Source organism: Salmo salar, chromosome 27, assembly GCF_965601325.2.
Source record: "Salmo salar chromosome 27, fSalSal1, whole genome shotgun sequence".
NCBI lineage: Eukaryota > Metazoa > Chordata > Actinopteri > Salmoniformes > Salmonidae > Salmo > Salmo salar.
In genome coordinates this window covers 46,206,436-46,224,225 of record NC_138317.1, presented here as the reverse complement: position 1 = coordinate 46,224,225, position 17,790 = coordinate 46,206,436, and the positions used below count along the sequence as shown (strand labels likewise).

The 17,790-nt window shown below is 42.9% G+C and overlaps 2 protein-coding genes across 2 annotated transcripts; one reads left to right on the top strand and one right to left on the bottom strand.

Moving 5' to 3' along the window:
- The first annotated feature begins 1,291 nt into the window (after positions 1 to 1,291).
- Positions 1,292 to 12,141, top strand: c27h6orf62 (chromosome 27 C6orf62 homolog). The gene is made up of 5 exons (XM_014178852.3): positions 1,292 to 2,985; positions 3,386 to 3,562; positions 5,062 to 5,187; positions 5,640 to 5,774; positions 10,710 to 12,141. The coding sequence occupies exons 1-5, from the start codon at positions 2,857 to 2,859 to the stop codon at positions 10,833 to 10,835; spliced, it is 693 nt and encodes a 230-aa protein (XP_014034327.1). The 5' UTR covers positions 1,292 to 2,856; the 3' UTR covers positions 10,836 to 12,141.
- acot13 (acyl-CoA thioesterase 13) lies at positions 12,059 to 13,740 on the bottom strand. The gene is given in 3 exon segments (NM_001146400.1): positions 12,059 to 12,640; positions 13,011 to 13,195; positions 13,588 to 13,740. Coding segments are annotated over 3 exon segments (426 nt in total). The 5' UTR covers positions 13,672 to 13,740; the 3' UTR covers positions 12,059 to 12,483.
- Positions 13,741 to 17,790: the final 4,050 nt, after the last annotated feature.

Sequence of the window (17,790 nt, the reverse complement as noted above, 5' to 3'; positions counted from 1 at the left end):
TGCTTATCCAGAACTCAGCTTGGAAGGCGGGGCTTATCCAGAACTCAGCTTGGAAGGCGGGGCTTATCCCCAGAACTCAGCTTGGAAGGCGGGGCTTATCCAGAACTCAGCTTGGAAGGCGGGGCTTATCCAGAACTCAGCTTGGAAGGCGGGGCTTATCCCCAGAACTCAGCTTGGAAAGTGGGACTTACTTGAGAAATGCTGTTTCAAATACATAAGACACATTTTCCATTCACAGAACCAACTTAAATCTGGAACATGCTTATTCCTGACCTTGTCTGGAAAAAAGCTTGGTTGATGCCTTTCAAATATTCTATACCAAACGAATTTAAGGAAGTGCACTTCAAGATTCTACATACGATATATCCATGTTGTCCTAATGTGTTGATATTGATGATATCTGCGTTTTCTGTGATAAACATGGTGAAAATCTTACACACTTGTTATATGAATGTAAATGTCTGATAGATTTTGAACACTACCCATGTTTTTGACATGAAGGATATAATGTGTTACTATTACAATGATAAAAGACCATTGAAATGATTGTGAATTTTTTATTCTTGTTGCCAAATACAAAATTTCAGAATTCTACACCAAAATTAAAAATATTTGATTTGTTAAGACATTATCCATAGTGAATAACAAAATTAATAACATCTTCCTGAATCATTGAGATATTTATCTGAGTGAATATAATTTCACATATTTTTATTTTTGTTGTATGTATTTAGGATTTTCTTGTTTAAACCCGTGTTTTGTTAGACATGTTTGATGTAGGGATGTTTTTATTTTTAAAAGTCAATTAACAAGAAATTCTTATTTACAATAACGGCCTACTTACTGATATAAGTGGGATACTTGACATCCCAGTAAGTTGTTGATTGCTGATACTTTGCAGATACTTTTGTATAAATGAATAAAAACATAAAGATAATAAGCTAGTTAAATAAAAATAACTCCAATAACGCCAATATAGTGGGTTTTTTTCTTCTCAAAGTTGACGGAATGTCACGTATCCCACTTATATCAATCAGTATCACTCTTATCAACTTAAACATTACGAAACTTATAATCGATCAAATAAACCTCACGTAGAAAATAACCCATTCATTCATTCATTCATTCATTTTTGTTTTGTTTTTGGTTAACCAAATTCGACACTTCTCTCAATTTGACCTCCATACAAAAAAAACCCTCCTTGCTTTAGTGGGATAAACATCACCACCAGCTGGAAGGATTTATTATTGTATTTATTTTCCGCCGAGTTGACCCTCTCGCTTCCTCTTCCTCTCTGGTGTGTGTGGCCGCCATTTTGAGGTTAGGTTGTTGAACGGACGAGCTTGCTAGCTACCACACGACAACACCAGGACGAATACAACAACTGGAACTGAACAACAAACAAAAAGAGACGTTTTTACAACAAAAACATCGTTCAATATGGGTCCACCAGGAGACAACCCACGTCGTGTGTCCTCTGAAAGAACGGAGGATTTCAGTTGGTTTGTCAATTTATCTTGACATGGCATGTAGGTTAGTTGGTGGTTGTGACGACTGAAGGGAGAAAAAAAACAACACAAAGCGCAGATAGCTAGCTAGTTAGTACCTCAACGCTTGAAAGAGATTTTTGTCTTTTTGAAACACGTTTGTTGTCTGTAAAAAAAACAAAAAAAAATTAAGAAAATCAAGTTGGTTCTCTCGACGGGAATCCTAACCAACACGATGATGATGATGATATTGAAGCAAAATGTCATTTAAAATGCCGAGATACAACAGTTAGCTAGCAAGTCAACGGGACAAGTCATTCGACTAGTAAATACCAAGCTAGCCAGATAAAAACTCGGCGGAAATGTAAAACGAAAGATGGGACTGTCAGCTAGCTAGTTAGCTAACTAACCCGCACGACACACAGGCCTCAATTACGTCAAGAAATAAAACGATGTAGCTAGCTAGTTAGCCCACTAACTAGTTAGTGTTGGAAGTGTATACTGCTTAGCCTAGCTAGCTCACGTTAACTAGTCAACAACAAAAATACTCCCCGTCACTATGAGTATCGACAACGGATGTAAACAAGGCCGCGGGCCAGTTCAATGGCAGTAAAACAAAAAACAACCCGACATGTCAAAACTACTCTGTAAACTTCAACGTTGTAAGTTGGTGCCGTCGTCTTGTGGAATCTACATGTATTTGCCACGATGGTTTTCTATACCCCCAGTTATTCAGGAACACGTTCATAACGCGGTCTCTGCCGAGAAATAAACACAAAACAAACGGGGTCAATCATGGACGAAGCTTTGAGTTTGAGAAAACACGAATAGAATTGTCTGCTTTTGTTTTTGTGTTGTAATCTCCTATTTCACTAGCGAGAAGTAGTGTCGGTATGGGTTTTGGAAATGGCTATCCTTTCTGTTAGTAGTTGTCAGTAACCTAAAGAAAAAGGTGTACCTTTTATTTTTATTTTTTAATTTGCTCATTTGTTTTCACTAGGCAAATGTGTTGAATTAAAGTTAATTTGGCCTGTATTCGAATGTCATACTTTTAATCACAACATGGCTTCTTGAGTAATTAATAAAACAAATGTAGCCAAATATTGATTTAAGAAACCCCCCCCCCTCTTCCTGAGCATAAACAATTTTAAATAAATAAAATGACATAGCTTGCTATTTCATTCGTTTCCTCCTCAACAAGTTGGTAGTTATTTTCAAAAGATCTAGTGTAAAATAATTTAGATTTCTCGTTCTGTTTAAAAAAAAAAAAAAAAAGGGTAGCTAACTAGCTACATATAGACAACTCGAAAGTATAGTCCAAAAAAAATATTCTGTAATAGAAACTGACACTAGCCGTCAACATCTAATAATGGGGGACCCAACCTGGAGAAGAAATCAGACTAGAGATCGACTCCGTGCTCAGATTCGAAAGAAAAGGGAATCGTTGGCTGACCAGTTTGACTTCAAGATCTACGTAGCCTTTGTGTTCAAGGACAAGGTGACTATTATGGAGGAAGCAAATGAGGTCCTACTTTTCCCCCAGAGTCCCATTTAACTCGTGGATACCATTTTTTTTTTTTTTTTTTTTTCTGCCTGCAGTTTGAAAAAAAGTTGCTAACTAGCGTTAGCGCTTCTACTTCAATCAACACTAGTTAGCATTGGCTCTCGAAACTACCTCTAACTTCCTTTAACACTGGACACGGAGACATTAAAAATGGCGTCCACGAGTTCATCTGACTCTGGGGAAGTAGATAAAGGACCTCGTTGTCAAAATACCGAAGTTTGCCTTTTTTTTAATGTCTCTTCCATTTCCTCTCTTTTCTGCTCCTATGGCAGAAGTCATCTGCACGGGTTATTGTTATTGTCTTTTTTCCCCCCTGTCCTCTCTGTTCCTTCAGAAGAAGAAGTCAGCTCTTTTCGAGGTAGCTGAAGTGCTACCGGTGATGACCAACAACTATGAAGAGAATATCCTGAAAGGTGTACAGGATTCCAGCTATTCCCTCCAGAGTTCCATGGAACTTCTGCAGAAAGATGTTGTGCAGTTGCACGCCCCACGTTACCAATCAATGCGCAGGGTAAGTCAAGAACACGGATTCCGTTCCGTTTTTTTGGGGCAAACCTACCAAACCGTGTGCGAACAACATGTAACGGTGTAGGTTCCGTCCCTCTCTTCGCCCCCAACCTGGGCTCCTTGCACACATCAACAACTGACACCCCTCGAAGCATCGTTACCCATCGCGCCACAAAAGCCGCGGCCCTTGCAGAGCAAAGGGGAAACCCTACTTCAAGTCTCAGAGCGAGTGACGTCACTGATTGAAACGCTATTAGCGCGCACCACCGTTAACTAGCTATCCATTTCACAGCGGTTACACACACACACACACACACACACACACACACACACCCCGCCACGGGCACAGTTGGGCTTTCCTCCATGTTGTTGTTGAGGAAATGTTTTTAGGTTCTAATTCTCAGAGTTAAAAACTCCTACGGACATTTACGAAAGCTTAACCAAGTTTTTAAATTCTTCCCAGAGGATCAATACAGCTGCATTAGACAAACATTTTCACACAAACACTGATATTTAACCCTTCCTCCTAGACTGAGTCTCCTCCTACACATCTGTACAAACATTGTATCTTTACTGCTAGGCAGGACACTAGTAATACGGGCAAAAAAACTTATTTCTCCCTTCACGTGACCTGACCTCAACCCCCCCCCTCCACTCCCAATCACTAACCCATAGCTCTCTCCCCTTATCGATGCCTGACACATGTAATCGCGCCCATGCACTCAACACATTCCAAGCTTAATTGCACCCACTATATACCTTCCTCCTATAACCATTCACTTCTGGTGTAGACCGTCTAAACCTCAGCACTCCCTCAGTGACATGAATAAGTATATTTTCATATTCATCAGTGTCAACAATGAATGTTCCTCATTTCTACTAGCATGACTCACATTGTAGCGTTTCAGCCAGTCTGCCTGCCACATTGTCTATTGTCCTTGGGTAGACACGGACCTGGCTGTCTGTAGACTACTGGCGGGTGTTCATTTCCCCACCCTGCCCGGGGGAAACCATGCTGTTTATTAGCCTAAAGATGAAATAAGTTATGTGGCGAAAAGTGCATGTTGATGAGTTCGATGCCCCTTTTCGGCGTGAGGTTCGACTGCCGTTTGACCAATAAATATTCTCATAGTGTGGGTAGGCTAGTCTACATTATCTGTGAACTGTTGGCTAGACCAGAGTAGACACATTTACTATTTAACACAACAGTTTTTGTGACAAAACTTATCGGTATCGTTAAATGTGAACACATGAACTTCAGAGTTTAATTTGGTACATGGGTGGGGGGGGGGGGGGTCCGCTTTGTGTGCACTACGGCATCGCACACTGATTGGTGGAAACACCACTGGTGGGAAAATGTTTGAATATTCACATGGAAATCTGTTGCTAAATTAGATGTGAACCCTAGCTAGTGATACAGTACACTCCTTTTTGACCAGAGTCCTATGTAGGTAGGTGACGTGCTGTTTTATTGACTGTATCGTTCCTCTGTTGTTGTTGCAGGATGTCATAGGATGCACCCAGGAGATGGACTTCATCCTGTGGCCGCGCAACGACATCGAGAAGATAGTCTGTCTCTTGTTCTCCAGATGGAAAGGGGCCGAGGAAGAACCCTTCAGGCCTGTTCAGGTAAAACATTTATAGCTTCCTTCATCAAATAGCTACACACCTGGGTCCTATTCACTTACGCCCCTGAATTCAAATGTTATATATATATATATATATATATATATATATATATATGTGTGTGTATTTTTTTATTTTACCTTTATTTAGCTAGGCAAGTCAGTTAAGAACATGTTCTTATTTTCAATGATGGCCTTGGAACAGTGAGTTTAACTGCCTTGTTCACGGGGCAGAACGACAGATTTTTACCTTTGTCGGTTTGGTGATTCGATCTTCTAACCTTTTGGTAATTAGTCCAACGCTCTAACCCACTAGGCTACCCTGCCGCCCCATATTCAAGCAGTATTCTATACTGTTCCGTTGAGGGCCAGTCATGGTGTAGTATCTCTATTTATACATTTTTACGAAGTGTTGTATCCAATATGTATTTCTGTTTTTTTTTTGTTTATCCACAGGCCAAGTTTGAGTTTCATCACGGAGACTACGAGAAGCAGTTGTCGCACGCTGTCGGCAGGAGGGACAAGGCTGGAATGGTTATGAACAACCCGACTCAGTCGCTCTTCCTCTTTATGGACCGACAGCACTTACAGGTCAGTCCATTCACACGGCACAGCTGAGTTTTTACCACCTCTAGGGCTCTGGTTAGACACGGTGACCTGTATTGGGAATAAGGTGCCACTTGGGTTGATAGGTGGCGGATGAGTCGCATCTCTCTCGCTTTAGTTTTCAGACAGCTGTTGATCCATTTGGGCCTGTGGGTGGGTTCCACCGATGTGGTTTAAATTCATCGATGATTAGAGCTAATCTAGATTTTTGTAAATCCTAGGTTTAATAATTCATCAGAGATGTGTTGCACCACTTCATTCTAAGTCCGGATCAGTAAATCTATAATTAACGATTTTTTAAACTATGATTAGTGACATGTTTAGTGTTAACCCGATATATATATATATTTGGAGGAATCTCGTGAGATGAAACGGAGTAGCTAGCCTACTTGACAAATGAGACCACTGACTTTCATGTTCCTTGATAAAATAATAATGTAACGTTATAACCACTGCATCGGTGAAGGTTCTCATGGGTTGGCTGATTTTTAAATAAAATCAGTACTAGACAGAAAACGGTAATTTGTTAGCTACTTGTCGCTAGCTTTTTATTTGTTTATTTCACCTTTTATTTAACCAGGTAGGCAAGTTGAGAACAAGTTCTCATTTACAACTGGGACCTGGCCAAGATAAAGCAAAGCAGTGTGACACAAACAACAACACAGAGTTACACATGGAATAAACAATAAACAAGCCAATAACACAATAAACAAGTCAATGATACAGTAGAAAAAAGAAAGTCTATATACAGTGTTGTGCAAAACGCATGAGGAGGTAAGGCAATAAATAGGCCATAGGAGCGAATAATTACAATTTAGCAGATTAACACTGGAGTGATAAATGAGCAGATGAAGATGTGCATGTAGAGATACTGGTGTGCAAAAAGAGCAGAAAAGTAAATAAAATAAAAACAGTAAGGGGATGAGGTTGGTAGATGGTGTACAGCTGCAGCGATCAGCTAGCTATCTGCTCAGATAGCTAGTTTATAAACCAAGCTAGCTAGCGTACAATATAATTTATTATTGTCATTACTTAATGTTATTTAGCCATTTTATTATTTGTGCGCTAGCCGCCTGATCATGACACGTCAAAGAAGTTCACATTTCTCCGCTTATGGGGCGGGCGGGGGGGGGGAAACCCTCTTGTAGGAGATGATGGAGCAATTTAGGAACCTACTGGAGGATAAATAAATAAAGACAAACAACACAAATGTCAAAAAGATGGAAAACACCTGGGCCATTTTATGTGACAAATGTAATGGATTGACACGGATTTAAAGAGAAGAGGGAACCAAATCGGGGGGAAAAAAAACCTTAAAAGCCAAAAAGGATACAGCAAAGGAGAGGCGGGGGCTATTTCAGACCGAAGGGGCCTCCGGCCAAGGGAATTGATCCTATCACCTAGAAGATATGCGAGATGGTTCCCCAGCAGTTTGCCCCTCTCCATAACCCCTATGATGACGATAGACAACTTGACCCACCAATATTTACTAAGCATAAATAACTGGTAAATATCAATGCCTACGATGCACGACTTAAAACAAAAGCTAATGCTACTTCATTACAACATGTTACATAACATCATCATTCGTACCAAGGCTGGGCATATCATAAACCTCAATTCAATTGTTGTACAAAATGGGGAAAGTAAATAGCCTAGTAATAATGAGTTTAATTATCATTAAACTCAACAGGATTCAACCTGTCTTAATTATTCTCTACCGATCTAAATTCATATAAAAAAAATGTTTTATTCATTGAGCAACAAGCTTAATTAATCTAGGTTTAAAGTGAAAATTAATCTTATGTTAGAGGAAGGATTTAATTTAACTATGATTAATTTAAAACCAGGTTTAATATTTGGTGTAACAACATTAATAGCTACTCCTTGATTTAACCCAGAGTAATAGCTACTCCTTGATTTAACCCAGAGTAATAGCTACTCCTTGATTTAACCCAGAGTAATAGCTACTCCTTGATTTAACCCAGAGTAATAGCTACTCCTTGATTTAACCCAGAGTAATAGCTACTCCTTGATTTAACCCAGAGTAATAGCTACTCCTTGATTTAACCCAGAGTAATAGCTACTCCTTGATTTAACCCAGAGTAATAGCTACTCCTTGATTTAACCCAGAGTAATAGCTACTCCTTGATTTAACCCAGAGTAATAGCTACTCCTTGATTTAACCCAAAGTAATAGCTACTCCTTGATTTAACCCAGAGTAATAGTTAATCCATGTTGGTGCAACCCATCCTGTGTCTCAAATGGAGATCCTTGCTTGGAACGCAGTTCCAGATGGCACCCTATTCCCTAAATGGGACACTACTTTAGACCAGGGTTCCATTGCACTCTGGTCAAAGGTAGTGCACTATGTAGGGAATAGGGTGCCATCTGGAAGGCAGGCGTAAAGTGTGTCTTGACTTTAGACTTCAACTGAAACAGGTTGCCACACAGCCTAGTGCAGCCACTCAATGGCTTTGGGGAAGTGAGGAGCCTATTGAAATGATTTGAAGTAGGCAATTATTCAGACAATGTTGCCAAACCAAACCTTGCTCCAGGCCTGTCTTACCGCGCTCCAGGCCTGTCTTACCGCGCACCAGGCCTGTCTTACCGCGCACCAGGCCTGTCTTACCGCGCTCCAGGCCTGTCTTACCGCGCTCCAGGCCTGTCTTACCGCGCACCAGGCCTGTCTTACCGCGCACCAGGCCTGTCTTACCGCGCTCCAGGCCTGTCTTACCGCGCTCCAGGCCTGTCTTACCGCGCTCCAGGCCTGTCTTACCGCGCTCCAGGCCTGTCTTACCGCGCACCAGGCCTGTCTTACCGCGCACCAGGCCTGTCTTACCGCGCACCAGGCCTGTCTTACCGCGCTCCAGGCCTGTCTTACCGCGCTCCAGGCCTGTCTTACCGCGCTCCAGGCCTGTCTTACCGCGCTCCAGGCCTGTCTTACCGCGCTCCAGGCCTGTCTTACCGCGCTCCAGGCCTGTCTTACCGCGCTCCAGGCCTGTCTTACCGCGCTCCAGGCCTGTCTTACCGCGCTCCAGGCCTGTCTTACCGCGCACCAGGCCTGTCTTACCGCGCACCAGGCCTGTCTTACCGCGCACCAGGCCTGTCTTACCGCGCACCAGGCCTGTCTTACCGCGCTCCAGGCCTGTCTTACCGCGCTCCAGGCCTGTCTTACCGCGCTCCAGGCCTGTCTTACCGCGCTCCAGGCCTGTCTTACCGCGCTCCAGGCCTGTCTTACCGCGCTCCAGGCCTGTCTTACCGCGCACCAGGCCTGTCTTACCGCGCACCAGGCCTGTCTTACCGCGCACCAGGCCTGTCTTACCGCGCTCCAGGCCTGTCTTACCGCGCTCCAGGCCTGTCTTACCGCGCTCCAGGCCTGTCTTACCGCGCTCCAGGCCTGTCTTACCGCGCTCCAGGCCTGTCTTACCGCGCTCCAGGCCTGTTGATTGTGCCTAACAGTCCTTCTCCCCTCAATGCTAACCTGTCACCGCTGCACTAGTCACAATGGTTTTGGAGAAGCTAAAACCTCTATTTGGAGCTCTCATGTAGGTGTTAGAGGATCAGACAAAGGTCCTCTGATACTGTCCAACCCAAAGAAATATAATAAATTAGTGAAATGACATTATTATTATTATTATTATTATTAATAAATTATATGGTCTTACCCTTCTCTCTCCTCTTGTCACCCCTTCTCTCCCCTCTTGTCACCCCTTCTCTCTCCTTGTTGTCACCCCTTCTCTCTCCTTGTTGTCACCCCTTCTCTCTCCTTGTTGTCACCCCTTCTCTCTCCTTGTTGTCACCCCTTCTCTCTCCTTGTTGTCACCCCTTCTCTCTCCTTGTTGTCACCCCTTCTCTCTCCTTGTTGTCACCCCTTCTCTCCCCTTGTTGTCACCCCTTCTCTCCCCTCTTGTCACCCCTTCTCTCCCCTCTTGTCACCCCTTCTCTCTCCTTGTTGTCACCCCTTCTCTCTCCTTGTTGTCACCCCTTCTCTCTCCCCTTGTTGTCACCCCTTCTCTCTCCTTGTTGTCACCCCTTCTCTCTCCTTGTTGTCACCCCTTCTCTCTCCTTGTTGTCACCCCTTCTCTCTCCTTGTTGTCACCCCTTCTCTCTCTCCTTGTTGTCACCCCTTCTCTCTCTCCTTGTTGTCACCCCTTCTCTCTCCTTGTTGTCACCCCTTCTCTCTCCTTGTTGTCACCCCTTCTCTCTCTCCTTGTTGTCACCCCTTCTCTCTCTCCTTGTTGTCACCCCTTCTCTCTCTCCTTGTTGTCACCCCTTCTCTCTCTCCTTGTTGTCACCCCTTCTCTCTCCTTGTTGTCACCCCTTCTCTCCCCTTGTTGTCACCCCTTCTCTCCCCTCTTGTCGTCACCCCTTCTCTCTCCTTGTTGTCACCCCTTCTCTCTCCTTGTTGTCACCCCTTCTCTCCCCTTGTTGTCACCCCTTCTCTCTCCTTGTTGTCACCCCTTCTCTCTCCTTGTTGTCACCCCTTCTCTCTCCTTGTTGTCACCCCTTCTCTCCCCTTGTTGTCACCCCTTCTCTCCCCTTGTTGTCACCCCTTCTCTCCCCTTGTTGTCACCCCTTCTCTCTCCTTGTTGTCACCCCTTCTCTCTCTCCTTGTTGTCACCCCTTCTCTCTCTCCTTGTTGTCACCCCTTCTCTCTCCTTGTTGTCACCCCTTCTCTCTCCTTGTTGTCACCCCTTCTCTCTCCTTGTTGTCACCCCTTCTCTCCCCTTGTTGTCACCCCTTCTCTCTCCTTGTTGTCACCCCTTCTCTCTCCTTGTTGTCACCCCTTCTCTCCCCTTGTTGTCACCCCTTCTCTCTCCTTGTTGTCACCCCTTCTCTCTCCTTGTTGTCACCCCTTCTCTCCCCTCTTGTCACCCCTTCTCTCTCCTTGTTGTCACCCCTTCTCTCCCCTGTCAGACTCCTAAAACCAAGGCCACAGTTTTTAAGTTGTGCAGCCTTTGCCTGTACCTGCCCCAGGACCAGCTAACGTGCTGGGGCGTTGGAGACATCGAAGACCATCTCCTCCCGTACATGCCCGACTAGGGCCCAGCCGGCCCTCCATGGCTTCCACCCACAACACAAGGAAGACTTAACCCCTAAGCCACTGAAGCAAGTTGATCTTTCTCATCCACCACATATCCTTCCTTCCATTGAGTAGAACTGCTGCTTGGATCTCCTCTTGTTTGTTGGTTTCCATCTTCCTGAAGCTAATTTAAAATAAATTTAAAAAAAAATCCATATTTGTTTTTCCTTACCTACCAAGCTTCCTCCTCCTAGCTCTGCTCCTACCAGTTTTGGATTGGTTGTCCCTTTTATCCACCCGTCCTCCACCGTCCATCTTGTTTTTATTTTTGAACCTGCACGAACATTGATTTTGAGTGGTTGGTTATTCCCCTGGAGCTGCACTGTCAACGACACAGAGCAGTCCAGTCACTGAAGGAACTCATTATGTTGCTACCAAGCAGGAACAAAGCCACACAGGGGTCCTCTTGTCTCTGCTGGACACATTGTAACCCATGTCATAACAGATTGGAAAAGCTTCTGTCATTTCAAAGCTGGGTTAGAGGGAAACGTGTGTTTTTTTTTTTCTAGAACGACTAGCTACAATCTATGACGGGTCAGCCTAGGTGGCGTTTTAAAACGTCTCCTCTAAAGCAAAGATAAAAGGTGAAGGAGTATTTGTCAAATCATTTTGGTGTAGGTATTCACATCCTTTATTTTTCCTTTTAAGGTTTAATGTTGGCTTTTTTTTTTTTTTTTTCCTGGGTTCATTTGCTTTTCCTGTGAAATATGCCAGGAACACCATTGGTAAGATCTGGAGTATAGTTGGGAACTGATGGGAAGAAGTTGTCAAGACCAGTATTGTGAATCGCATGGTGCGGACCGACACACAGGGTTGAAATGTTTTGTTATATGCTGAAGGTTGTTACCACGCAAGCCATTCAAGCTACTGAAATCTGTTTGTTTTTTTCTGGGTATGGGTTGGCATGGGTGTTGTGTGTGTGGAAGAATTAATATACCAGGTTGTTGAATTGATATTAATGGGATCGTTACATGTTCATGTTCCTTTTAATTTGATAGACAAGTATCCTAAAAAGTACTAATTGTTGCAGTGCTTTATAAAATGTAAAATGGGGGGTGTTTTTTTTTTTGTTGCTTGCTTTGCTTTGCTGGGGAAAATAAGGCACAAATCAGTCAGTACATTTTTAATTGAGGGTTTTTCTTTGTTGATTCAATATGTTGGATTTAAAGGCAGTTCATTTTGAGTTTATTTTTTTTAATTTTTTTTAATGCATCTAGAAATCAACATGGCTGAACAAATCCCAATACAATGTAACATTTGAAAGTATTTCTTGGTGTGTTTTTATTGTGTGTACACAAAGTATATATATTTACAGCAGAATGACATGCAAAAAAAAAAAATATATATATATTTAGCAAGTCTGTTGTGGGGTGAAGAACAATTTACTGACAGTATCACAATAGTCATGTTTCTTCACCCCACAGACTTTCTGCTGGACTGTGTCACAGCAGCAGTACGATCATTCACAATTTGCTGACGGGGGAAGAGTTTCCCCTAGGTACAGATCTAGGATCAGCTTTCCCTCCCCCCAATCTTAAATATTAGTGGGGGGGGGTGCTAAACTGACCCAAGACCAGTGTGTAGGGGCAACATCACCCTACAACTGATCTAGCTCCCAAGGTGCTTTGTGTGTCTTCCTTGTGCGATGAGTTTCCCAGAGGCTTTGCTTGTGAGGTCTACAGTAGCGAACGCCAGGGTCCGTCCTTGCTTCAACACAGTGGCTGTGATCAGCACATCCTCACCCATCTTGGCGGCGTTCATGTACCTGTCGGTGAACAGTTGTTCCATTCAGTGGATGTGTCCTAAATGGAACTCTTTTGTGCACTTTAGACCAGAGCCCTAGAGTGTTTTATTTTTCAGACAAAGTGAGATTTTTCCTTTCAGTGTTTTGACAACGGGTTAATCTCTAATCCTTCACCTATTACAGTGTGTGACTTGTAGAGGCTTAGAGAGTTCGGGCTCAGCCCAAGACTAGAAAACCAAAACACGCATTCTGTTTTATTCTACAAGTATATTATCAAGCCTGGATACCAGTCTTTTGTGCCAGTCATACCAAACCGCACCACATAGATCTGAGACCTGGCTACGTTCTTCATTGATCACCTAGCTACTGTAATTTTAACTATAAAACTCACGTGATGTTCATGTCCACGCTGACACCGGGTGCCCCCCGTTCCGTGTACATGATGGCAGTGGTGGAGATGACGTCGACCAGCGTTGCTGTCAGACCCCCGTGAAGGGTGCCCCCTCGGTTTGTGTGCTCCTCTTCCACTTTAAACTCACACACCACTTTCCCTGGGCTGGCTGTTACAATGTCCACCTGGTGGAATAGATAATTATCCCTTGATCAATTAATGTAGAGGACACTGTAATATATCAAGAGTTGTAAGACTAGGGGTAAATCTCAATTGTATTTCCTTGTGTCCTCTACTTTCCTCCTCAAAAATGCATTGGAGGAACCTCCAGATATTCTGCTCCAATGTGCATCGAGAAGGACACGAGGGAGGACGTGAGGAATCAATAAAATACAATTGAGATCCACTCTAGGTAAAGAGATGTAAGGGTGTCGTGAAAACACTTGTTTTTCCACATACACAACAAGCCAGTCAAGGTAGGTAAATGGGTGGAGATGGGAAGCAACCTCCCGGTGCTTACAGTACGAGTCTCTTGTACAGTAACTCGTAAAATATCATTTGTTTTACCGTGACATACCTTACTTAAAACTCGATCAAACCCCGGACTGTCCACCATCGCCCGCATAATTGTTTTTAACGAGTTTAAAGACAGAGTAACCATGTTTAATGCTGAATGAGTTCAATGTCAACTTGATACAAGTAGATTTTCCTCCAAACAGGAAACTGTTCCGATAACTAAATCTTCCGGATATCATACAGTTTTAACAAGGTTCCGCTTTGACTTAATATTTATTGGGTATGATTATGCATTTATTAACTCGGATATGAAAGTGTCATATATATTGAAGGACTTCGTGTTAATTTTCAACATATTTCTACATATTTATTAATTAACTGTCCAGATCTTTGCGTCAACCCGGACTATTTAAACTGTCACACAGCTGTAAAGTGGTGTCGGAGCTCCAGCGACAACACTCATCTAAAATACTTTTTGCTTTCGCTTCTAACAAGATGTAAGCATCGCTATGAAAATAGAGAAACAACGAGTAATATTTCCAAGTCCTTGTCGACTTCAGAAGAAACCAGGACTTATTCTCTGTGATGACTTCGTGTCTGGCTCAAAGATAACGTTGCCTTGCTGAAAATGACAGGGACATGGAGGTCTAGCTAGCTCATATCAGTCCAGTTGTTATTAGTTCCCCTTTCCCTGAAACTATTCACATACTATCCAGTGTGTTGCCAATATTATTTTACCCCACAGTCTGTTTGTGGTTAAAGTTCACTCCAATAAAGTTTGTCCGATGTTTTCAGGCCTCACAACTGTTTTTAATGTTATGTCAATCATCCTTTATGTAACTAAACTCAGCAACAACAACAAAAATAAACTTCCTCTCACTGTCAACTGTGTTTTTATTTTCAGAGAACTTAATTAGCATGTGTAAATATCTGTATGAACATAACAAGATTCAACAACTGAGACATGTGACTAACAGAAATTGAATAATGTGTCCCTGAACAAAGGGAGGGTCAAAATCAAAAGTAACAGTCAGTATTTGGTGTGGCCACCAGCTGGTTCTCTGAAAATAAACACTCAGAGAACTTTAACCACAAACAGACTGTGGGGTAAAATAATATTGCAGTGCATCTCCTCATTGACTGCACCAGATTTGCCAGTTCTTGCTGTGAGGTGTTACCCCACTATTCCACCAAGGCACCTGCAAGTTCCCGGACATTTCTGGGGGGGAATGGCCCTAGCCCTCACCCTCCGGTCCAACAGGTCCCAGACATGCTCAATGGGATTGAAATCCGGGCACAACTTGCCACTCCTATCTGGTCCAGCGACGGTGGGTTTGTGCCCATAGGCGACGTTGTTGCCGGTGATGTCTGGTGTGGACCTGCCTTACAACAGGCCTACAAGCCCTCAGTCCAGCCTCCCTCAGCCTATTGAGGACAGTCTGAGCACTGATGGAGGGATTGTGCGTTCCTGGTGTAACTTTGGCAGTTGTTGCCATCCTGTACCTGTCCCGCAGGTGTGATGTTCGGATGTACCGATCCTGTGCAGGTGTTGTTACACGTGGTCTGCCACTGCGAGGACGATCAGCTGTCCGTCCTCTCTCCCTGTTGCGCTGTCTTAGGCGTCTCACAGTACGGACATTGCAATTTATTGCCCTGGCCACATCTGCAGTCCTCATGCCTCCTTGCAGCATGCCAAAGGCACGTTCACGCAGATGAGCAGGGACCCTGGGCATCTTTCTTATGGTGTTTTTCAGAGTCAGTAGAAAGGCCTCTTTAGTGTCCTAAGTTGTCATAACTGTGACCTTAATTGCCTACCGTCTGTAAGCTGTTAGTGTCTTAACGATCGTTCCACAGGTGCATGTTCATTAATTGTTTATGGTTCATTGAACAAGCATGGGAAACAGTGTTTAAACCCTTTACAATGAAGATCTGTGAAGTTATTTGGATTTTTACGAATTATCTTTGAAAGACTGGGTCCTGAAAAAGGGATATTTCTTTTTTTGCTGAGTTTATATGTTAATACATCTATATGTTATGAGATATTTTATAATCTGTAATCTGTTAATACATCTATATGTTATTCTATACATAGATATATTATAACGTGTGTGTGTGTATATATATATTTTTTTATTTGTGTGTGTGTATATATATTTATATTTATTTCTTATTACATACATAGATACAGTTGTATGTCGGAAGTTTACATACACTTTAGCCAAATACATTTAAACTTGTAGTAAAAGTTCCCTGTTTAAGGTCAGTTAGGACCACCACTTTATTTTAAGAATGTGAAATGTCAGAATAATAGTAAAGATAATTATTTATTTCAGCTTTTATTTCTTTCATCACATTCCCAGTGGGACAGAAGTTTACATACACTCAATTTGTATTTGGTAGCATTGCCTTTAAATTGTTGAACTTGGGTCAAACGTTTCGGGTAGCCTTCCACAAGCTTCCCACAATAAGTTGGGTGAATTTTGGCCCATTCCTCCTGACAGAGCTGGTGTGACTGAGTCAGGTTTGTAGGCCTCCTTGCACGCACAAGCCTTTTCAGTTCTGCCCACACATTTTCTATAGGATTGAGGTGATGGCCACTCCAATACCTTGACTTTGTTGTCCTTAAGCCATTTTGCCACAACTTTGGAAGTATGCTTGGGGTCATTGTCCATTTGGAAGACCCATTTGCGACCAAGATTTAACTTCGTGACTGATGTCTTGAGATGTTGCTTCAATATGTCCACATAATTTCCCATCCTCATGATGCCATCTATTTTGTGAAGTGCACCAGTCCCTCCTGCAGCAAAGCACCCCCACAACATGATGCTGCCACCCCCGTGCTTCACGGTTGGGATGGTGTTCTTTGGCTTGCAGCCCCCCACTTTTTCCTCCAAACATAACAATGGTCATTATGGCCAAACAGTTTCATCAGAGCAGAGGACATTTCTCCAAAAAGTATGATCTTTGTCCCCATGTGCAGTTGCAAACCGTAGTCTGGCTTTTTTATGGCGGTTTTGGAGCAGTGGCTTCTTCCTTGCTGAGCGGCCTTTCAGGTTATGTCGATATAGGACTCGTTTTACTGTGGATATAGATACATTTGTACCAGTTTCCTCCAGCATCTACGCAAGGTCCTCTGCTGTTGTTCTCGGATTGATTTGCACTTTTCCCATCAAAGTACGTTTATCTCTAGGAGACAGAACGCATCTCCTTCCTGAGTGGTATGACGGCTGCGTGGTCCCATGGTGTTTATACTTGCATACTATTGTTTGTACAGATGAACGTCGTACCTTCAGGGGTTTGGAAATTGCTCCCAAGGATGAACCAGACTTGTGAAGGTCTTGCCTGATTTATTTTGATTTTCCCATGATGTCAAGCAAAGAGGCATTGAGTTTGAAGGCAGGCCTTGAAATACATCCACAGGTACACTTCCAATTGACTCAAATGATGTCAATTAACCTATCAGAAGCTTCTGAAGCCATGACATCATTTTCTGGAATTTTCCAAGCTGTTTAAAGGCACAGTCAACTTAGTGTATGTAAACTTCTGACCCACTGGAATTGTGATACAGTGAATTACAAGTGAAATAATCTGTCTGTAAACAATTGTTGGAAACATGACTTGTGTCATGCACAAAGTAGATGTCCTAACAGACTTGCCAAAACTATAGTTTGTTAACAAGAAATTTGTGGAGTGGTTGAAAAATCAGTTTTAAATGACTCCAACCGAAGTGGATACATACATATAGATATTAATCTCTCTCTGACCTAGGTGCTTACTGGTATTCTGGCTTGATTGATTGTAACCCATAAACTCATGTATCTGGTAAATTTAGAGGTAGCATTACCTGGTAACTGACCTACACTGCACAAAAATATTAACACAACGTGCAACAATTTCAAAAGATTCTACAGTTCATGAGGAAATCAATCAATTGAAATAAATAAATTAACCCCTAATCTATGGATTTCACATGACTGGGAATCCAGATAAGGTATCTGTGACCAACATGTGCATAAGGTAGGGGGCATGGATCAGACAACCAGTCAGTATCTGGTGTGACCACTATTTGCCTCATGCGGTGCGACATCTTCTCATAGAGTTGATCAGGCTGTTGATTGTGGCCTGTGGAATGTTGTTCCCCACTCCTCTTCAATGGCTGTGTGAAGTTGCTGGATATTGGCGGGAACTGGAACACTGTCGTACACGTCGATCCAGAGCATCCCAAACATGCTCAATGGGTGAGTATGCAGGCCATGGAAGAACC